The 18684-nt window shown below is 36.2% G+C and overlaps 2 protein-coding genes across 4 annotated transcripts in view; one reads left to right on the top strand and one right to left on the bottom strand.

The window, feature by feature from the left end:
* Positions 1-9913, bottom strand: part of GPR141 (G protein-coupled receptor 141) — a 54177-nt gene extending 44264 nt beyond the window's left edge. Inside the window, 1 exon segment of the mRNA XM_025464652.3 lies at positions 9762-9913. The gene's annotated coding sequence lies outside the window, so the exon portion shown is untranslated.
* THAP5 (THAP domain containing 5) overlaps positions 1-18684 on the top strand; it is a 144805-nt gene that overhangs the window by 62975 nt on the left and 63146 nt on the right. Inside the window, exon 4 of one of the 3 annotated variants that reach the window (XM_035698407.2) lies at positions 15258-18223. The exons of the other annotated variants lie outside the window; for them this stretch is intronic. Within the exon in view, the coding sequence (XP_035554300.1) occupies positions 15258-15306 (49 nt within the window). The 3' untranslated portion in view covers positions 15307-18223. Of the gene's footprint in view, positions 1-15257; positions 18224-18684 lie in introns of those variants that run through there. 3 annotated transcript variants of the gene reach the window in all.

The following is an 18684-nucleotide window of genomic DNA, read 5'->3' as shown; positions in this document are numbered from 1 at the left end:
CTCCCTTGTGTCACAAAGCAAGGATCCCCTCCTTTCCTCCTGTGACAACCCCACTTAAATGTATGAGAAATCTCACAGAGGAAGACATAGACATGGCCAACATGCATATGAGAAAATGCTCTGCATCACTTGCCATCAGGGAAATACAAATCAAAACTACAATGAGATACCACCTCACACCAGTGAGAATGGGAAAAATTAACAAGGCAGGAAACAACAAATGTTGGAGAGGATGCGGAGAAAAGGGAACCCTCTTACACTGTTGGTGGGAATGTGAACTGGTGCAGCCACTCTGGAAAACTGTGTGGAGGTTCCTCAAACAGTTAAAAATATACCTGCCCTACGACCCAGCAATTGCACTGTTGGGGATTTACCCCAAAGATACAAATGCAATGAAACGCCGGGACACCTGCACCCCGATGTTTCTAGCAGCAATGGCCACTATAGCCAAACTGTGGAAGGAGCCTCGGTGTCCAACGAAAGATGAATGGATAAAGAAGATGTGGTTTATGTATACAATGGAATATTACTCAGCTATTAGAAATGACAAATACCCACCATTTGCAATATATTTATAGATTATTATTTTCTTAATTGTTATTTAAGGGTGGTTTTAAACTGAGCTGTGGGAGAGGAAGAACATAGGTTATTCTTCCAAAAGAAAGAATATTATCTAGTGGGCTATATCCATAGAAATATGTAGGAGCTGGGTATAAATTAATGGATAAATTTTATGACTTAATTTTCATGAAAAAGATCATTGTGTGATATTCAATTTTAAATATAAAATCATACAAATACTCATGAAGCCCAATAGGGCTCGATCTCACAACCCATTAGATTATGACCTGAGTCAAAATGATGAGTGGGACACTTAACCCACTAAACCACCCAGGCACCCCCCTTACCTTCTATTTTAAGTGCTAATAGCAAGGACATAACCAACAGCTGCCCAAGAACTTATGTCTATGAGAAGGAGGAATAGAGATGTTTCTAAAATATTCAGAGAGATGATCTGGCATCATGGCCCAGGTGCCCATTGCTGTTCAATACATACAAGAGAGGCTACCCCAGGGGGAGAGACATAGCTTTATTCCTTTTAGCTAGGTTTTCTTTATAAAAAATCATGAGTCTCTCAGCCTTTGTATACTTCTAAGTGACAAACACATCTGCTATGCCCCACTCCTTGGTCAACTCCAATAAGCCTCAACTTTTGTGTCAGTAAAAGAGATCACATCTAACTCAAACGAGAATAAGGATCAAGAGTATTAACAAATGAAAATGCCCAGGACACAGTATTATTCAATAATCATCACCCTTCTTCCCTCCTACTGCCACTGTAGAGGTTATAGTTCTTATAATAAAACAAATTGAAATTATTTCCACTTCACTGTCCCATCTGTCAGTGACATTCAGTTAAAGGGCTCTAGGGACCACAGGGACCCGTGTAGATGAATAACTCTGGTTTATTACTCATTGCCTGGAGGGAGAACATATAACATGGGGAACCATGAGGTAACTTAGTAAGATGATGTTGTAGGTTTGAGCCCCACACTGGCTGTAGAGATTACTTCAAAAAAATAAAATCTAAATAAATAAATAGCTTTCAACTTTATTTACAACAGAAAAAAAAATCCTTTGCTATATTATCAGAGACTGGCAAAAAAATTTTTTGTAAAAAAAATCATAGTAAATATTTTTGGTTTGCAGGTCATATAGTCCCTTCCAGGATCACTCAGCCATCCTTGTAGTAGGAAAGCAGCCATAGATCAGACATGGACAGATGCATGTAGCTGTGTTCTAATGAAACTTTACTTATTAAAACAAAACAAAAAATAAATAAATAAATTAAATAAATAAAAAAAACAAAACAAAAACAAAAAAACTGTTTTAATGTAACTGAGTGTCACATTCCTTGTTAGTCCTCCAAATTTCACTTACTAAGACTCAGTTGAGAGTCCCAACCCTCTCCGTCTTTACTGACCTTCAAACTCACTAAATTACCCCAGCACTCGGAGTCCACATCATGCAACTCATGCCTGAGTATGGAGGCTGCTAGGGAAAACTCAGGACTTAATAAAATTCGCTTTCCTGACCTGCAGCAGTATCCAGGTGACCTTAATCTTTGATTCTGTTATTAGCACTGTAAAGGAAAAATGATCTAAACCTAGCCTGGAAGAGAGCTTTTTGTGTAATCCACTTCGGTATGTTCTTCTGGGAAGCAATTAATATTCTTGATAAAAGGCTTTCAATTTTTTCTAATAAGCCTTAATAGGATTAAGACCTGGTAGAGAAAACTAGCTACCTATACATCATTTAGCTAATGACTTTTATTCAATGTTCTTTTTCTTTTTATTCAATCTAATAAAAATTATCTAACCATTTTTTTCTGTAAATGTCTCTGCCAAGAGCAACATCTTAGAATTGGCCTGTTTCAGATATTCTCAGTGAAGATAGTTTGACATTAAACTCTCAGGTTCTTTTAATTAAATTTTCTGGAAAAATTTAATAGTAAAATAAAGATTATTATACCTATCTCTGGCTTATTAGCCATTAAAAAATTTGACAAATATAGATTCCCATAATGACATGATCTTTGCATTTGTTTTACATGGACAAATTGTCTCTTTCCAAATGTATTAATAATGTCTCCTAGACAGGAGTCATAAACATCTTTGAGTATTTCTACATGTCTCTCTACCTATAGTATTATAAAGAGTGAAGTAAGTATAAAAATGTCTATTTTACTATTAAAAATTTTTTCCTGAAAACAAGAGAACCTAAAAATTTTTTTTTCTTTAAAGATTTTAGTTATTTATTTCAGAGAGAGAGAGAGAGAGTGCAAACATGGGCAGGAGGAGGGGCAGAGGGAAAAGCTGACTCCAGCTGAGCAGGTTGCCCAATACAGGGCTCAATCCCAGGACCCAGGGATCATGACCTGAGCTGAAGGAAGATGCTCGACTTACTGAGCCATCCAGGCACCCCAAAACCTAAAAAGTTTTATGTGATATTTGTTTCATGAGAAGAGATCTGGAACAGGCCAACTTAATAATTTTGCTGTTGGTAGAGATGTTTTTAAGATATATTATACATAAAATGGTGTATATAGAGAGAGACTGATGGGGGGGTGCAGACTGATGAATGAGAAATTTCTTTTATTTTTTTAATTGTTGCATATCTTGTCCAAAGCCCAGCTAAAGCTTCTCTAAATCAGGCCCTTGCATAGAGTAAAGTCTGCGATAGATATGGTCACTGCTCTGCAAAGAGATTACGACCTAGGGAAAAGAGAAGACCTGCATAATAAAATAATCTAAGGCACTGTGTGATAAATTACATGAGTGCCATTATACATGTATGAAATAACAAGAAATACATATATTTGTCTCTGCCCTCAGTCCCTGACACAGGATTCCTTAACCCCTTATAAGTCCCTAAGTGATAAGAGTACTAGAAACATCCTGTTTCATGGTGGTGATTCTGGGTGGGCTTGCGGATAGCCTCTCAGTGAGGGCTGGTCACCAGAATGATCAAATCCCAGTTAGAAACTTAGAATTTTCAGCTCCATCCCCCATCCACAAGAGCATGGCGAGGGCTGGAAATGGAGTTAATAATTGATCATGCCAAATGAAGAAGTCTATAATATCCTAAGAGCAGGGGAGTTGGGGCTTTAGAGAGCTTCCGGGTCGATGAACATATCCACACTGGGTGCGGAGGGGTACCCTAACTCAACAAGGACAAGAGCTCCAGTGCTCAGGGCCCCTACCCAGACCTTGCCTTACATATCTCTTCATCTGGCTGTTCATTTGTGTCCTATATCATATCTGTTAATAAACTGGTCAACATTAAGTAAGTATTTCTCTGAGTTCTATGAGATGCTCTAACAAATTAATCAGACCTGAGGAGGGAATAGTAGAAACCCCATTTGCAGCCAAATCTGACAGAGTTATGGGTATCATAAGGACCTACCACTTGTGATTGGTATCTGAGGCAAGCTGGGAACCATTTGGTGGGACTGGGCCTTTAACCTGTGGGGTCTGGCCCTATCTCTAGGTAGAGAGTGTCAGACTAAATTAAATTAGAGGCCACCCTGCTAGTGTTATGGAGAATTACTTGATGAGGGAGGAGAAGCCTCTATACATTTGGTAACCAGAAGTGTCAGAGGTGAGGCATTGTGTGTTAGTACTGAAGGAGACACCCATAGGAGGGAAAAACACTCATAGGAGGGGAAAGTTTTTCTAATGCACCAAGTGACAGAACAATTCCACCTACCAACATCAACATGTAGTTGCTGTACTGGTTCTGATGACTAGGAGTCCCACCGAGGAAAGTGAGGTAGTGCCATTCTAGGCATGGATCACAGTATTAAAAAGAAGATAATGTGTAATGTGAATTTGGGGAAAGGTGAGATGTTGTAATAATTGACACAGGGGAACCAGTTTGGAGAATAGTGGGAGATGATTCACACCAGGTTTTCTCAGACTAGGCCCCAATATTTCCAAGCCAGAAATAGCTGGAATCCAGAAGAGACAGGCAATTTATTTTTTCATGTGATTCTAACAATAGAAGCAAGAATTTGTCTTTACAGAAAAGAGCAGATACTATGAATCCATTTATGTTAAGGACTCAGAATAGTCAACTTGAAAGAGGCAAAAAGTAGAATAGTGGTTACCAGGGGTGAGGTAGGGAGTTATTGTCTGGTGGGTACAGAGTTTCAGTTTAGTATGATGAAAAAATTCTAGAAATGGATAGTGGTGATGATTGTATAATAAGGTGGATATAGTTAATGCCAATGAACTATACACTTAAAAAGAGTTAAAATGGTAAATTTTGTGTGTACTTTACCAAAATAAAAATAAGAAACAGGAAAATAATTTGTTTTTAGGGCAGAGTCTACCTTTAGTCAAGAAAAGATAATTTTGGTGAGCTTTTTAGTAATACAAATAAATGGAAGGTATTGAAGATGCTTCAGACCTAAATGGATCACATTTCTGTTCAACAGGCTTTGCTTTTTAGAGATGATTGTAGTATGAATTTATTATTATTTTTTTAGAGAGGGAAAGGGGGAGAGGGAGAGAGAAAGAATCTTAAGCAGGCTCCGCGTCCAGCACAGAGCTCCATCTCACTACTCTGAGATCATGATCTAAGCCAAAATCAAGAGACAGACACTTAACTGACCGAGCCACCAAGGTGCCCCTGTACAAACTTATTTTTGAGTGGAGCTTATTATATATTATATATTATAATATATATATTATATATATATATATAATGAACTTATTATTTAAGCAGAGCCTCACATAGGAAGGGAGAAACCCGAATTTAGGTTGTAAAGGGAAGAAGGGTAGAGCTCTGCCCCAGATTCGTGAGTGGCCTCAGTAGCATGGCCACAAACCAGGGCCAAGGAGAGATGGCTCCTGGGGACTTCCAGGAAGAAGTACAGTACTGATGCCTCTACCAGGTGATTCTAACTTTGAGACTTTCATTTTCCTCTGTAACTTTTTCAGTTGTCATCAAGCCTTCAATATAGTTCATGGGCCAACAAACTATAGGCTGTGAACCAGCCATTTGTTTTTATAAATCAAGTTTTGTATTAATGCACTATTTGCTTTTGCATGATACCTGAAGAATTGAGTAGTTGTGTCAGAGATTGTATGGCCTCTGAAGCCTAAAATATTTGTTACCTAGTCTAGTCCTTCAAGAAAAAGTTTTTCAAAAAAAAATTGTCACAGATTCAAGTTAGTTGTGTTTGAAAGGGAACCAGAGGCACCTTACCCACTTTTTGGAGAGAAACTGACCAGAAAGTTTCAGAGGTGATCTGCAAATAGATCCTGGGGCAGCAGTCAGACGAGAGAAGCTTGCTGCCTTGGGCTTCCTAAAGCACTTCCTTGAGTGTCTCAGAAATCCTTTGGGAGGGGACTAGGCTTCGTGTCATAATCTAAGTAAGACCTTGGACCTTGAACATATTGGATTATATATTTGAGATCCAGGATGCCTGGTGGCTCAGTGGTTAAAGAGCCTGCCTTCAGCTCAGGGAGTGATCCTGGAGTCCAGGGATCGCATCCCACATCAGGCTCCCTGTGTGGAGCCTGTTTTTCCCTCTGCCTATGTCTCTCTCTCCCTGTGTCTCTCGTGAATAAATAAATTATATATATATCACAGTTATGTCCAACATCAAAAAGAGAACCAATCTTTGACCTTAGTGACTACTGTTCTTAGGGCATTTTGGGTTCTAAGCCTTTGGTATCTATGGCACAAAATCACCATGATGGTGTCTTCATCTTTTCATTCATTCATTCACTCATTCATTCATTCATTCAAATATATATATATATTTGAGATCCCATTTACAAAGGTTTTGGGTTTTGGCCTATATGTGGACTAATCTCAATCCCTAAGGAGATCCAGGAATATGACTCTAGCACAACCTCTAAACGGTTGAACAAATGGTGCTGTTTAATGCAGAGTGACACTACACAAGCAAGCTCTATAATTACAACCCAAAATGAATAGTATGTTGCTGTTTCCCTAACAGCTTTTAGAGGTGGAGGGGGAGTGAAGGCAGGAAAGGAGGTAGGATGTACTTTTTTGAATAAGGACATTTCAGGCATAACTCCAGATACATGTAGATTATGCAGGCTTTTCATTAACATTTCTTAAATTTTTTTTTAAATCTTAAGACTTAAATTTCCCAAGAGAAGTGAATGAATCACAAACCAGCTATTGTAGCACGAGTTTCTCTTTCAGAAGATGAAATTATTCCTAGATAGAGAAGAGAGGTACTTTTAGATCCAAGTCATTCTCTACCTACCCCATGTAGCTTTGGGGAATTCCCAGAGAATGGTACTCAGATTTTGGCACCATCAATTGGCCAGGCAATGGAAATGAGGCTAAATTTCTTTTTTAGGGAGCATAGTGATACTCTAAATTCTGTTAGATCTGACTTTTGGATTGCCCCAGAAAGCCTACCATTTAGGTATAATGCTCCAGCTGATACAACCTCCTACTTGGTCTCAGCGGGAATGGCTTAGATGCTGAGCATACTGCTACTCCTTCAACAAAACATCACTCTCATATCACCCCATCTCCCAGACTAGGTCACTGGAACATCTGTAACACGTGAATTACATTCAGCAAACTTCACTTTTTTTGGAAAAGGTGACTTAATCTTCAGGAACTGCAATCTTTAGTTGACCAAGTATTTTGAAATCACAGTTATGTCCAACATCAAAAAGAGAACCAATCTTTGACCTTAGTGACTACTGTTCTTAGGGCATTTTGGATTCTAAGCCTTTGGTATCTATGGCACAAAATCACCATGATGGTGTCTTCATCTTTTCATTCATTCATTCATTCATTTATATATCCATTCCAGAGATGTTGAGCACTTCCTATGTGGCAAACACTATTCCCAAATACAAAGATGAAAAAAGTATAGTTCCTGCTCTTAAGGAAATCATATTTTTAGGAAAGAAATTCTGCTTAGGTTAAGTCTGATTATAATGGTCATAACTAATATCATTGTCATCAAAAACAAGATGAGGTAATAAGAATATTTGGTTAATATTTTGACATAATTATACTGTGAATTATGAAGATACTTTGCAAGGTACTATCTCAGAAATGTCTGACTAATTACAGAATTTTTCTCAAAGTTATTACTTTGAAGGATATCATTGATTTGTGCAAATTACAATCTTTAATATATTTTGACATGTTATTTTGGTCATAATATGCTAACATCTATTATAATGTTAACACAGTAGCTTAGACATACTAGGTACTCAATTAAATATTTCACTAAATTTCAAATTTGGAGAACATCTTTAGTCATCAGCTAGTTCTATGATCCTTGACCTTAATTGGATTTTGAATCCTTTGAAAATCTGATGAAATATGTGAACCTTTTGTCCTATTAAAAAATAACATGTTTACATACACTCAGATTTTTGTATACAATTTTAGGGGATTGGTGGATCACTCTATGTATCATCTATGAACTCCTACATCTTCCATTTTATAATTGATGAAAATTATTACCTATAACAGGGGTTGGACAATTATGGCCCTAAGGCCAAATATAGCTCATCTTCCATTTTTGTACTGCCTGTGAGCTAAGATGGCTTTTACATTTTTAAATGGTTTCATATTACCTTCATATTATCTTCAATTTTGCCTGTTGGCCTGCAAAACCTAAAATATTTACTATCCAGTCTTTCACAGAAAAAATTTGCCAAACCTTGGCTTAGAATGGTTAGAAAATATTTTCTAAATCACTCAGCCAATTACAAGAAAATAAAAGACTTGGATTCATACCACCTGATTCCTTCTCTATTGGTCTTCCCATTACTCCTGTTGATCCGTTAAAATATTGACTAATTGATTTAAACCCAATAAAAAAGAAAACAAGGAGTTGTAAATCTGGAGTCCCTAATAAAATTTCTTAGATAAACAATTATGCATTTAATTAAGAAGTTGAAATCCAGTAATTAAGTGACCTATCCAAAAGTATATCACAGATTTATTAAAGAAGCAATTAGGGGTACCTGGGTGGCTTAGTCAGTTAAACATCTGCCTTCAGCTCAGGTCATCATGATCTTGAGGTCCTAGGCCCAAGCCCCAAGTCAGGCTCCCTGCTTGGTGGAGAGTGTGCTTCACCTTCTCTCTCTGCCTCTCCCTCCCACCCAGGCTCTCCCTCCCTCATAAATAAATAAATAAATAAATAAATAAATAAATAAATAAATAAATAAAATATTTTTTTTTAAAAAAAGAAGCAATATTAAACTCTCAAACTCAGGTTGTACATTACTGACTTTAAGTTTACGTTATATTCTATTTCACATATTTGATGTGCAGTACTTCTTGTAAAAAGGAAATAAAGGTGGAAAAGAAGCTTAATGTAAAATTATCTGAACAGATGTTGTTTTTAACTTTTGTGTTATTTTCAGATTCCTCCTTTCATGTAGTACTACAAAAATAGAATGAAAAGAATTATAATAACCATTATTACACATGTTATTTTGAAAATATTTCTTTTACAAATTCCAATAGCTGATTACTATTGATTTTTTCTGTTATTAGGGCTGCTAGAATAATTTTAAATCATATGTGAGAATATTACCAGTAATAGAGTTTAAAGATTTTCATAGTGAAAAAAATACCACTTAAAATATAAACATTTCAGTGATATATAAATGCAGTATCAAATGCCCTAAAGAACTCTATGATGGTTTTAGCCAGACTCTCTTTTTTCTTTTGACAGATTCTGAAACCGCTTTTGTTCATATTTAACCACTTATAAGAAGTAGGTGTACTACTTCTGTACTACAAAGGAAGAACTAGACAATTCTTTCTCTAAAGGAGGAATTGTGATTAGAGTAAATAAGCTTGCTTTTTACAGCAAGGCTGAAGATTTTTCTTTAAAAAAAAGATTTTATTAATTTATTTGAGAGAGAGAGAATATGAGCAGAAGGAGGAGCAGTGAGAGATAGAAAAGCAGACTTCCCACTGAGCAGAGAGCCCAGTGCAGGGCTTGATGGGGGATTCGATCCCAGAATCCTGAGCTCATGACCTGAGCAGGGAGCCTGATGCAGGGCTCAATCCCAGGACCCTGAAATCATGACCTGAAAAAAGGAGATGCTCAACCAATTGAGCCATCCAGACACCCTGAAGATTCTGAACTAGAGCTTCACTGGCAAGTTTAGCATGCTCTTTAAGCACAACTTTCATTCATGAGCCCTCCACCCCAGGTCTTCTGCACTTACCTGAAAAAGCCAGACTTCTCAGGGAGGTGAAGAGATGGGCCACCTATTTGAGTTCTGTATAGGATTCTTTTCTAATAGTAAGCCCACTGGACACTTCCATGGTCTGCAAGCACGCCAGAGGCCTGGCCAGTTCACTAAAGCAAAAGGAAACCAAAGTGTTATAAGTTCCGCAGTGTCGACAGCAACCACAAAACCTCAAAACTATTTCAAACATACTAGCATTGAAAAATCAACCTCTTAAAATGAAAAGTCCAGGTTGCAAAATGACAGCAAGGCTGATTGTCAAGAAGTACTAAAGTTTTATGACTACTGCAAGAATCCACTTAAAAAAAAATCATTCAGACCAAGTTTTGTAGATAATAGGAGAAAAAGTGATATTATAAAAAACAAAAAGGAGAGATAAGCTGTGTACTATGTTTGGGATGAAAGATTATACATATATGATATTTCCTTTACAAAATGTATAGAATTATTCTGTAACCCCTTGGGGATCTAGAACTACTATTCTTATATTTTGGTGATTAGATCTGTCATTGATATATATTATATTGATTATGATATGAGTGCGTTTGTCCATAGCCTCACTCTTTAGATTCAACATTATCTCAGAAAGAAGATATGCACACATTCACAGAAATAAGTGGCAAATATTGAAAGAAAAATAAGTTCCTCAGGATCCCTGGGTGGCTGTCAGTTGACCATCTGACTCTTGATTTTGGCTCAGGTCATGATCTCAGAGTCATGGAATCCAGTCCAGCATCAGGCTCCATGGTCAGCTGGGAGTCTGCTTAAGATTCTCTCTCTCCTTCTCCCTTGGCCCACTTATTTTCTTTCTAAAATAAATAAATCAATCTTAAGAAAAATAAGTTCCTCAAACTGCTCAAATTTGCCTATCATATTATACAACACTGTAGTATTCTATAAATATTATAATTATTGTGTAAACCACATGATAATGTATAGAAATCTGAGGGTTAAAAATGCTAATTTATTAAATATCAACATTTTAAACATATTCCAATTTTTAGCTCTAATTTGACATTTCTGCATTTAAAAAAATAACACAAGCATCAAACACACCATTTCTGGGTTGTTTCTACTTTAAAGGCCCTAATTAGAAAGATAATTTTGGTAATTTGCAATGATTTTTGGTCTCCTGTACAATGCTGAAGAATATTCTAGGCAAAAAAAAAAAAAGAAAAGAATATTCTAGGCACACATTTTGCAATTCCTGTTTCCTATTGTTCACATTTCTCATTTTGAGCATAATGTTATTAGTGCACCTGACTTTTTTTTTTTTTTTTTTTTTAGTTTCAAGGGAAGGCCTCTTTGTCTGGAAAGTCTTCAGTTTCAGCAGCTGTGCACTCTGTGTGTTATAGGAATAGAAATGTTATATGTTTCAAAATAACTCATGCTGGAGGAGTTTTAGTGTTTAGTAATGGTAGAGGAGACTGTTCCATATAAGCCCACCTGAGAACAACTACAAAAATTGGATAGAATATAAAATCTATTGGTTTGAAAATCTGTTGGTATAGAAAGCTGGCCAGGCAGTAAGAACCTGGAAAAACAAAATCCCCAGGAAAAGGGAAATACAAATGGTGAATGTGATTTTCAACTCTAGTTTTCATGCAAGGTATTTCTGATTTGTAACTGGCCACTGAGAAATCGAGCAGAAAGGGGTAGCTAGGAGGCTCAGAAGTGAAGGACATCTGGGTTAGGTGCAGAATTAGAGTTCAGGGACCACCAAGAAGGTAATGTCCTTATAATTATGCTTTCAAGGGGGACATTTGTAGGACTACACCTTTGGAAAAAGCATGAACTAGAAATGCTTTGCCATCACAAAGTTAAAGCCCAGTTTCTAAGCAACTAACTTAGGTAAATAATCATTGAATAGATTAGGAGATTCTCCTTCCTACCCCAAGCAAAAGTAATGTCTGGAGAATAACACTATCTAGATCAGTAAACTAGCTCTCAAAGTTTTTATACATAATGCTTGTTTCAGTAAATATATATTTTATAATCTGAAGATACAGTTGGTTTTATTAAATGACCCATGAATCAGGGAGCATCCCACCCAACAAGTTAAGGAGAGTTCCTCGAGTTTCGATTAATATTAACAGGCATGTCAGAAGATAAAACCTAATAGCCAAAATCATGAAAATAGACACAAAATAGAAACAAATGCATAAGGAGATCCAGACTGAGGGACTTTAAGATAACTGTGATTAATAGTTTGAAGAAATAAGGTGAAATATAGAGAATTTTATATTTTATTCCGGAATCTATCTTAAAATTCAAATAGAAATTCTAAAACAGAAAAGTAAAATAATGAAATTAAATAATTAATGGGGACTAATAGACAATGAGACCGGAAGATGAAACTAGAATAAATCAGAAGAAAATACCAGATTGAAGAACAGAGGAGGGAAGAAAGGGAAAAAATTACATGAAATCACAAAAGAATACACAGGGAAAAGTTCTAACATGTTCATAATTCGTGTCCTAGAAAGAGAGAAGAGAAAGAGTTAAGCAGAAGTAATATTTAAAGAGGAAATAAAAAAAAAAAGAGGAAATAATATGTAAATGTGTAAGCAGTCAAAAACAAAGTTTTTTAGACTAGATGAAAAAAATACATGTGACTCAATGTTGATTGAAAGACACACCTAAAATACAACAACACAAAAACCCTAAATTGGATGGAAAAAACATTGAGGCCAGTATAGCTATGTATTTTTAATATATTTATCAGACAAATTAGACTGTAAGGTAAGAAACTTTATTGGGCATAAACAATGGAAATTTTATTATGATAAAAGAGTTAATCTTTCCAAAATATTATAGTTGTAAATTTGTTGCACTTAATAACGAATTTCAAACTATATAAAGCAAAACAATGATGAAACTAAATCCAAGGTATAAATTCATAAACATAGGGAGATCTTAACAGATGTCTCTTAGTAACTGATACATCAAGCAGACAAAAATTCAATATGGTTATAGTATATTTAAACAATGCAATCAATACATTTGACCTAATTTACATAACTTATATTCAACAAATACAAAATTCACATCAAATGCCAAGCTGATTAACCAAATGACTCTAAAAGAAATTTTTTAAAAATATAAAAAAAGTAAAATTATATAGAGTACATTTTTGACAACAATACAGTTAAGCTAGAAATCAATAATGAAATGAGATAACAATAAAAACTTTATGTTTGAAAATTACTCAATAGACTTCTAAATAATTCAAACACTAGGTGTACCTAGATGGCCAGTCAGGTCATGATCTCAGCATCCTTGGTCCAGCCCCAAGTTGGGCTCCCTGCTCAAGAGGGAGTAGTAGGCTTCTCCCTCTCCTTGTGCCTCTCCCTCCTACTTGTGCTCTCTCTCTCTCAAATAAATAAATAAAATCTTGATAATAGTAATTTAAACAATAAAAAATAAATACAAATGGCAATCAGGAAATATTTTATTTTGAAGATAACAAAGTATCTTTATGACCTTGGGATATAGATTTATTTTAGAATACAGAAATCTCTAATCACTAGAGATACTGATAAGCTAAACTACATTGAAAGAAGATTTTTATGCCCAACAAAGACATCATCAAGAGAATAAAAGGGCAAATCATAGGGTAGGAACAGATTTTTATAGTTCATAAACTGACAAAGAACTCATATCAGGTATGGATCGGGAACAAAACGATAATACAATGAAGTTAGTATACACAAAATACACAAATAGGCAGTTTGCAAAAGATTTCCCAGTAAGCACATATTAGTGATTTGGGAACTGCAAATAAAAACCGCAATGCAATACCACTAACTATACACCAGATAGCTGAAATTTAAATAGAATTTAATACCTCACGATTAAAATTTAAAATTTAAATACAGTGTAATGACTTAGAGCACTAAGTATTGCAGAGGATATGGAGTAAATAGAATTTCATACACTGCTAGAGGGAGTGGAAAAGTGGCACACCAAAGCTGTGTTTTTACAGCTGAACATACAAATGTCTCGTGAACCAGCAATTGTATTCCTAGCTACACACCCAACAGAAAATGCATATGTGTGTATACCAAGCAAGTTACAGGAATGTTCATAATAGCAGTAGGTATAACAGTCCAAATCTGGAACATCCCAGAGGTCAAAAATAAACATATTACAAAAACAAGTGTGGAATGTCCAGAATTGCTCTTGCCATGAAAACGAATAAGGTAATGTTACGTACAAAAACACGGATGAATTTTGCAGACATTGTATTAACATATCATTCCAATTTTAGTATATGTGCTGCCAAAGCCAGTACATCGTATTAATATAAAGAAGCCATGGCAAATTGAACTCCAATAAAAAAAATTAAAAAATAATATATAAAGAAGCCAGCCACAAATGAAGTCATTGAGTGATTACATTTATATAAAATTTAAATACTGTCAAAACTGATACAGGATGTCACAAGTAAGTGGTTGAAAGTAGGAGGACTTCTATACTCACTCTTGATCTGGGAGATAATGTGCTTGGTTTGTGGTAATTCATCTGGTTTTACCCTTACAATTTTTGCACTTTTCTGTCTATAGATTATACTGAAACAATAAAAGTTCATGTTTAAAAATGACCCATGCTGGAAATGCAGTGCTATAAGTTGTTTGACACTAATTATTTTCACCGTTCTGTGGCTTCCAAATAAGACTTCAGCCAACATTCCCTTTCCTCCCTTGAGGCTTCAGATGGAATGTTCTCCTTTTCCAAATTTCTTGCATGCTACTGCTCCTTTTCCTAGGTTTGATGCTCACAGAGCCTCTTCCTCACTTTGAAATACGTTTGGCCAGTGTTTCATCCCCAGTGAAATAAGTGCCAAAACAATTAGCTCCAAATCCATTTTCGGAGCTCATTTGGAACAAATTTGCATATAGCATTTGCGAGCTTCCTGCTCTTACCTATTAAATCAATACGCAAAGTAAACTCTGTTTGAACTCTGCTGCAGATATTCAAAATCCTCCTAAGCTCATTAAAGGATTGATTTTCAATATTGAGACCCTGTGTAAAAATGAGGCTGGTGATGATATCCCGTCAAATATTTAAAGAGCAGGGGAGGGATCTGTGAAGCTCAGCAGCTCAGTGCTTGAAGATACACAGTTACTAGAAACACCCTTCCAAGTCATCATCCAGCCTGCCTGCTCATCCTGTGACAGTACTGACATTTCAAGTGATTCATTGCTTACAAACGGAAATGTCTTACTGTACTATCTACCCACATCTCCTAATCCCCCCCTCATAGCCACAGAGAAAAAGCCTAAGCCCTTTCCTACACAATAGCCCTGCAAGGACCTGGTGACATTTGCCTTGTCCAGTCTGAGTCTTCTCCAAGCCAGGGGCCATGATCTATTAAAAAGAATATTCACGTGGTGTGGCTTTGAGTTCCTCCAGCCTCCTAGCCTCTCTACTTTCAATACCCTTCAGCTCATTTAACTTTTTTCTTCATAGGGATTCATCCAGAACTCCAGGAAATGCTTCTGTGTGCTCAGACCTGTGAAATGATATCTCTTTATACTGTGGTTGTTTTTTTTAAAAAAAGAACTGTCTCCACATCTCCTCCATCCTGTGCTTTTGGAACCAAGAGAAGACCTTTGCATTGATCTTGCCTAAATTTTATTTTGCTACACGGGTTTTCAGAACTTTTTAGATCCTAAATACGACCACTACGTCTTTATTCAAGATGTGCAACAGAACTGAAGTCCAAGGTCTCTGCCCATCCAGAAGTTTCCATTTGAACATCAGTCCTTCAGAAAAGTTACTCTCTAGACACCAGACAGCCTGTGTTTCCAGAATGTCAATATTGCCAACAGCAACCTTGCCAGATGCCTAGATGAAAACCACATACCTATGTCTAATGAATATTGTTCAATTTCATTCTGGTAACCTGTGCAAGGTATCCCTGTCGCAATGTAACTTTCCAGCCACATGAATTAGGATTTGGATTCTTCATTCACAGTAGAATGCAAAGATTTGGAAATTCAGCTGCATTCCAAGTTCCTCTCTTTTATCTAGTGAACTAGATGCCCTTAGACCACATAGACTCCCTGAGCCCCCATTTTACTAATTAAGACAATGGGATAATGCCTGTGCCTCTAATGCAAAAATTTTTTAAATTTGCTTGTTTTATGATTTGTATGGCCTTTATCTAGAGCAGTACTTTCGCTTTAAGGTATTCCATGAATTTCAAACTCCACAAGTAGAATATTCTGAAACAGAGACCATCAAACATCCTCATCAGTGCAGAAGCCCAAGGTTTTCACCATTTAATGCATCCACACATTATACTTATTTAAAAAAAAATTGTCACCTGTAAAGAAATCCCTTGTAAAGATGGTGATAATGATGATGATGATGGCAATGATGATGATGACGTCCTGATATCCAAACTGGGGCTTCACCCTAAAGTGAAGTGTTGCTAGAATAACTGATGTTATTCACTTGGCTTCCTCCAGACTTTGAGGTGTTCTATTTATATGCATGTCTGGATATTATAAGGTATTTTAGGGTAGTTGCTAGGGTTGACAGATGAATTTTATGGAGGAACATGAGTACACCTCAAACCTATACTTCCTCTCAGCAAGGAACTAGATTCAAGGCCTATGTAATTCTCACGAAACAATTTCTACAGTACTATTTTTAAAGCACAACTTGTTTTTCTAGAAGCAGAGCAGGAGTCCCTGTATTTTGGAAGACCACACTCCTATAGAGAAGAAATCTAATGGCATTATAACTTAAGAAATCTTAGCATATGGGGGAAGAATTCCAATCTCCCATGTTTTTATTCGCCAGTAATTTACACACACACCAGATAGATCTAGTAACTGAATCACCAGGCAAAAACGTTTATTCCAGGTTAAGCCAGGCCAACACCTAATTTTAAGCTTCAAGCATCCTGACCCTGTTTACAGAAATAGTCTTATTTTCTCTGACCTTAACCTTAATTTCCTTGCTTACTTTCCATTTCTGCATCCACTTAGCTCTTAACTGTTTTGCTTTGTCTCCCGTGAAGGACCCTGTGCTTGCTTTTTGTAGTTAAGGGTGGATTTGACTTCTTTAGTTCCAGGTAGACTTCCCACCTGATTGAGCCCTAGCCAACTCATCATCTATGATGGTTTCCTTAGTTCCTTAATACTCACGCCTCAAGTGAGAGGTTCACAGTTCTCCTGAGAATGACCAGCTCTTTCCAGAGAAACTTAATAGATAGTTATAGTGGGTCTTTACTTTAGCTGCTCCTAATGTTGCATTTTTATTTTTTAAAAAAATCATCCCATGTTTTCCTGTTTCCTTAACATTTGTGTTTCCGTCCTCATTTTGGTTACTGCATCTCTACAGTACATTTTTTTTCTTGGAGGATGAGTTTGTTTATTTTAAAGATTGATTTATTTGAGAGAGTGTGTGTGTGCACATGAGCAGATGGTGGGGTAAGGGGAGAGAGAATGTCCAGCAAACTTTTTGCTGAGTACAGAGCCTAAGGTGGTGCTCGTTCCCAAGACCCTGAAATCATGACCTGAGCTGAAATCAAGAGTCAGATACTTAACTGACTGAGCCACCCAGGCGCCTCTTAGAGGATGAATTTATTAATTTACTCAGCAAATGCCTATTTTACCATTGTATTTATACTTACCAGCACAGCTCCAGAAGCTGCCTATTAATTTGATTCTACCTTTGCTGGGGAACTTGTCATCTCCTTGTACTACAGCATAGGCCTCATCATACTGGCCAGCAGTCGGCTGGATGCTATTTATTTCTGAATTCCTTAGCCTTGGTACACAAGTCTCCTCATTCACACACAATCTCTCATTTGCTATCATTCCCAATTTGTAAATAAAAACCTTAATTTATCTACTGTAATAAAGTCAAATTTAAGTCAATATACATATTTTGTTTATAATTTAACAGAAAATAAATTCTATGAAATTACAGAGTATAATTTATATACAGTGACTGACCAACACTTAGCACAGTAGCACAAAACACGTTGCATATGCTCAATAATTGTTTGCTTAGTGGGAAGATGGATGGTTGGATTGATGTATAGATGGATGGATGGATGCTCAGTATGTGCCAGACTGATATTAAGAATTTCATATAAAATAAATAAGCCCTGGAGATGTATTGTACGGCGTGATGAGTATAGCTAATACTGTATTATATATTTGAAAATGGGTAGAAGAGTAAATCTTCGAAAAGAAAACTATAACTGTGTTTGATGGATGTTAAAGTAGAATTATTGTGGTGACAATTTCACTATATATGCAAATGTTGAATCATTATGTTATACATATGAAACCAACATAAGGTTATATGTCAGTTGTATCTCAAATAAATAAATAAGAATTTAATATTTTTTATATCATCCCTTCAGCAACTCTTGGGGGTAAGAGTCATTAGGCTAAAAAAAAAAAAAAAAAGAATCATTAGGCTCATTTTCTAGATGGGAAAGAAAACTCAGAAATAGGACGGTAACTTTCCAAGACTGTTGCTTATAAATACTGTCATTACTTGGTATTATGTTAGAGTTGCATTAATGATTATGATTAATAATCCTATTAGCTAGCATCTGTTGAATACTTATGCCTTCCATTAAGTATTTTCCTCACATTATCTTATATATAGTCCTCAGGCAACCCTGTAATACATTATTATGTCTGTTATATGTAGTCTTTAGTATTGCATCCAAAAGTGTCTTCTCCGTACATACGTGAGATGTGAAATACTACCTTTTCACTTGTTCACACTTCTCTCTCCATGGCTAGCACGAGAAGTAGAACCTCTGCTTCTGCTTTCTGGGAAGAGGTATTATCCAACCTAAGTAAAAATCAGTAAATGTCAGTTGCTCCTCCAGTTCCCCATTACTAGAAAAGATAGTCATCCA

Source organism: Canis lupus, chromosome 14 (assembly GCF_003254725.2).
Source record: "Canis lupus dingo isolate Sandy chromosome 14, ASM325472v2, whole genome shotgun sequence".
Taxonomy (NCBI): domain Eukaryota; kingdom Metazoa; phylum Chordata; class Mammalia; order Carnivora; family Canidae; genus Canis; species Canis lupus.
The sequence above is the reverse complement of the archived record's forward strand: the minus strand, read 5'-3'. Positions and strand labels throughout refer to the sequence as shown.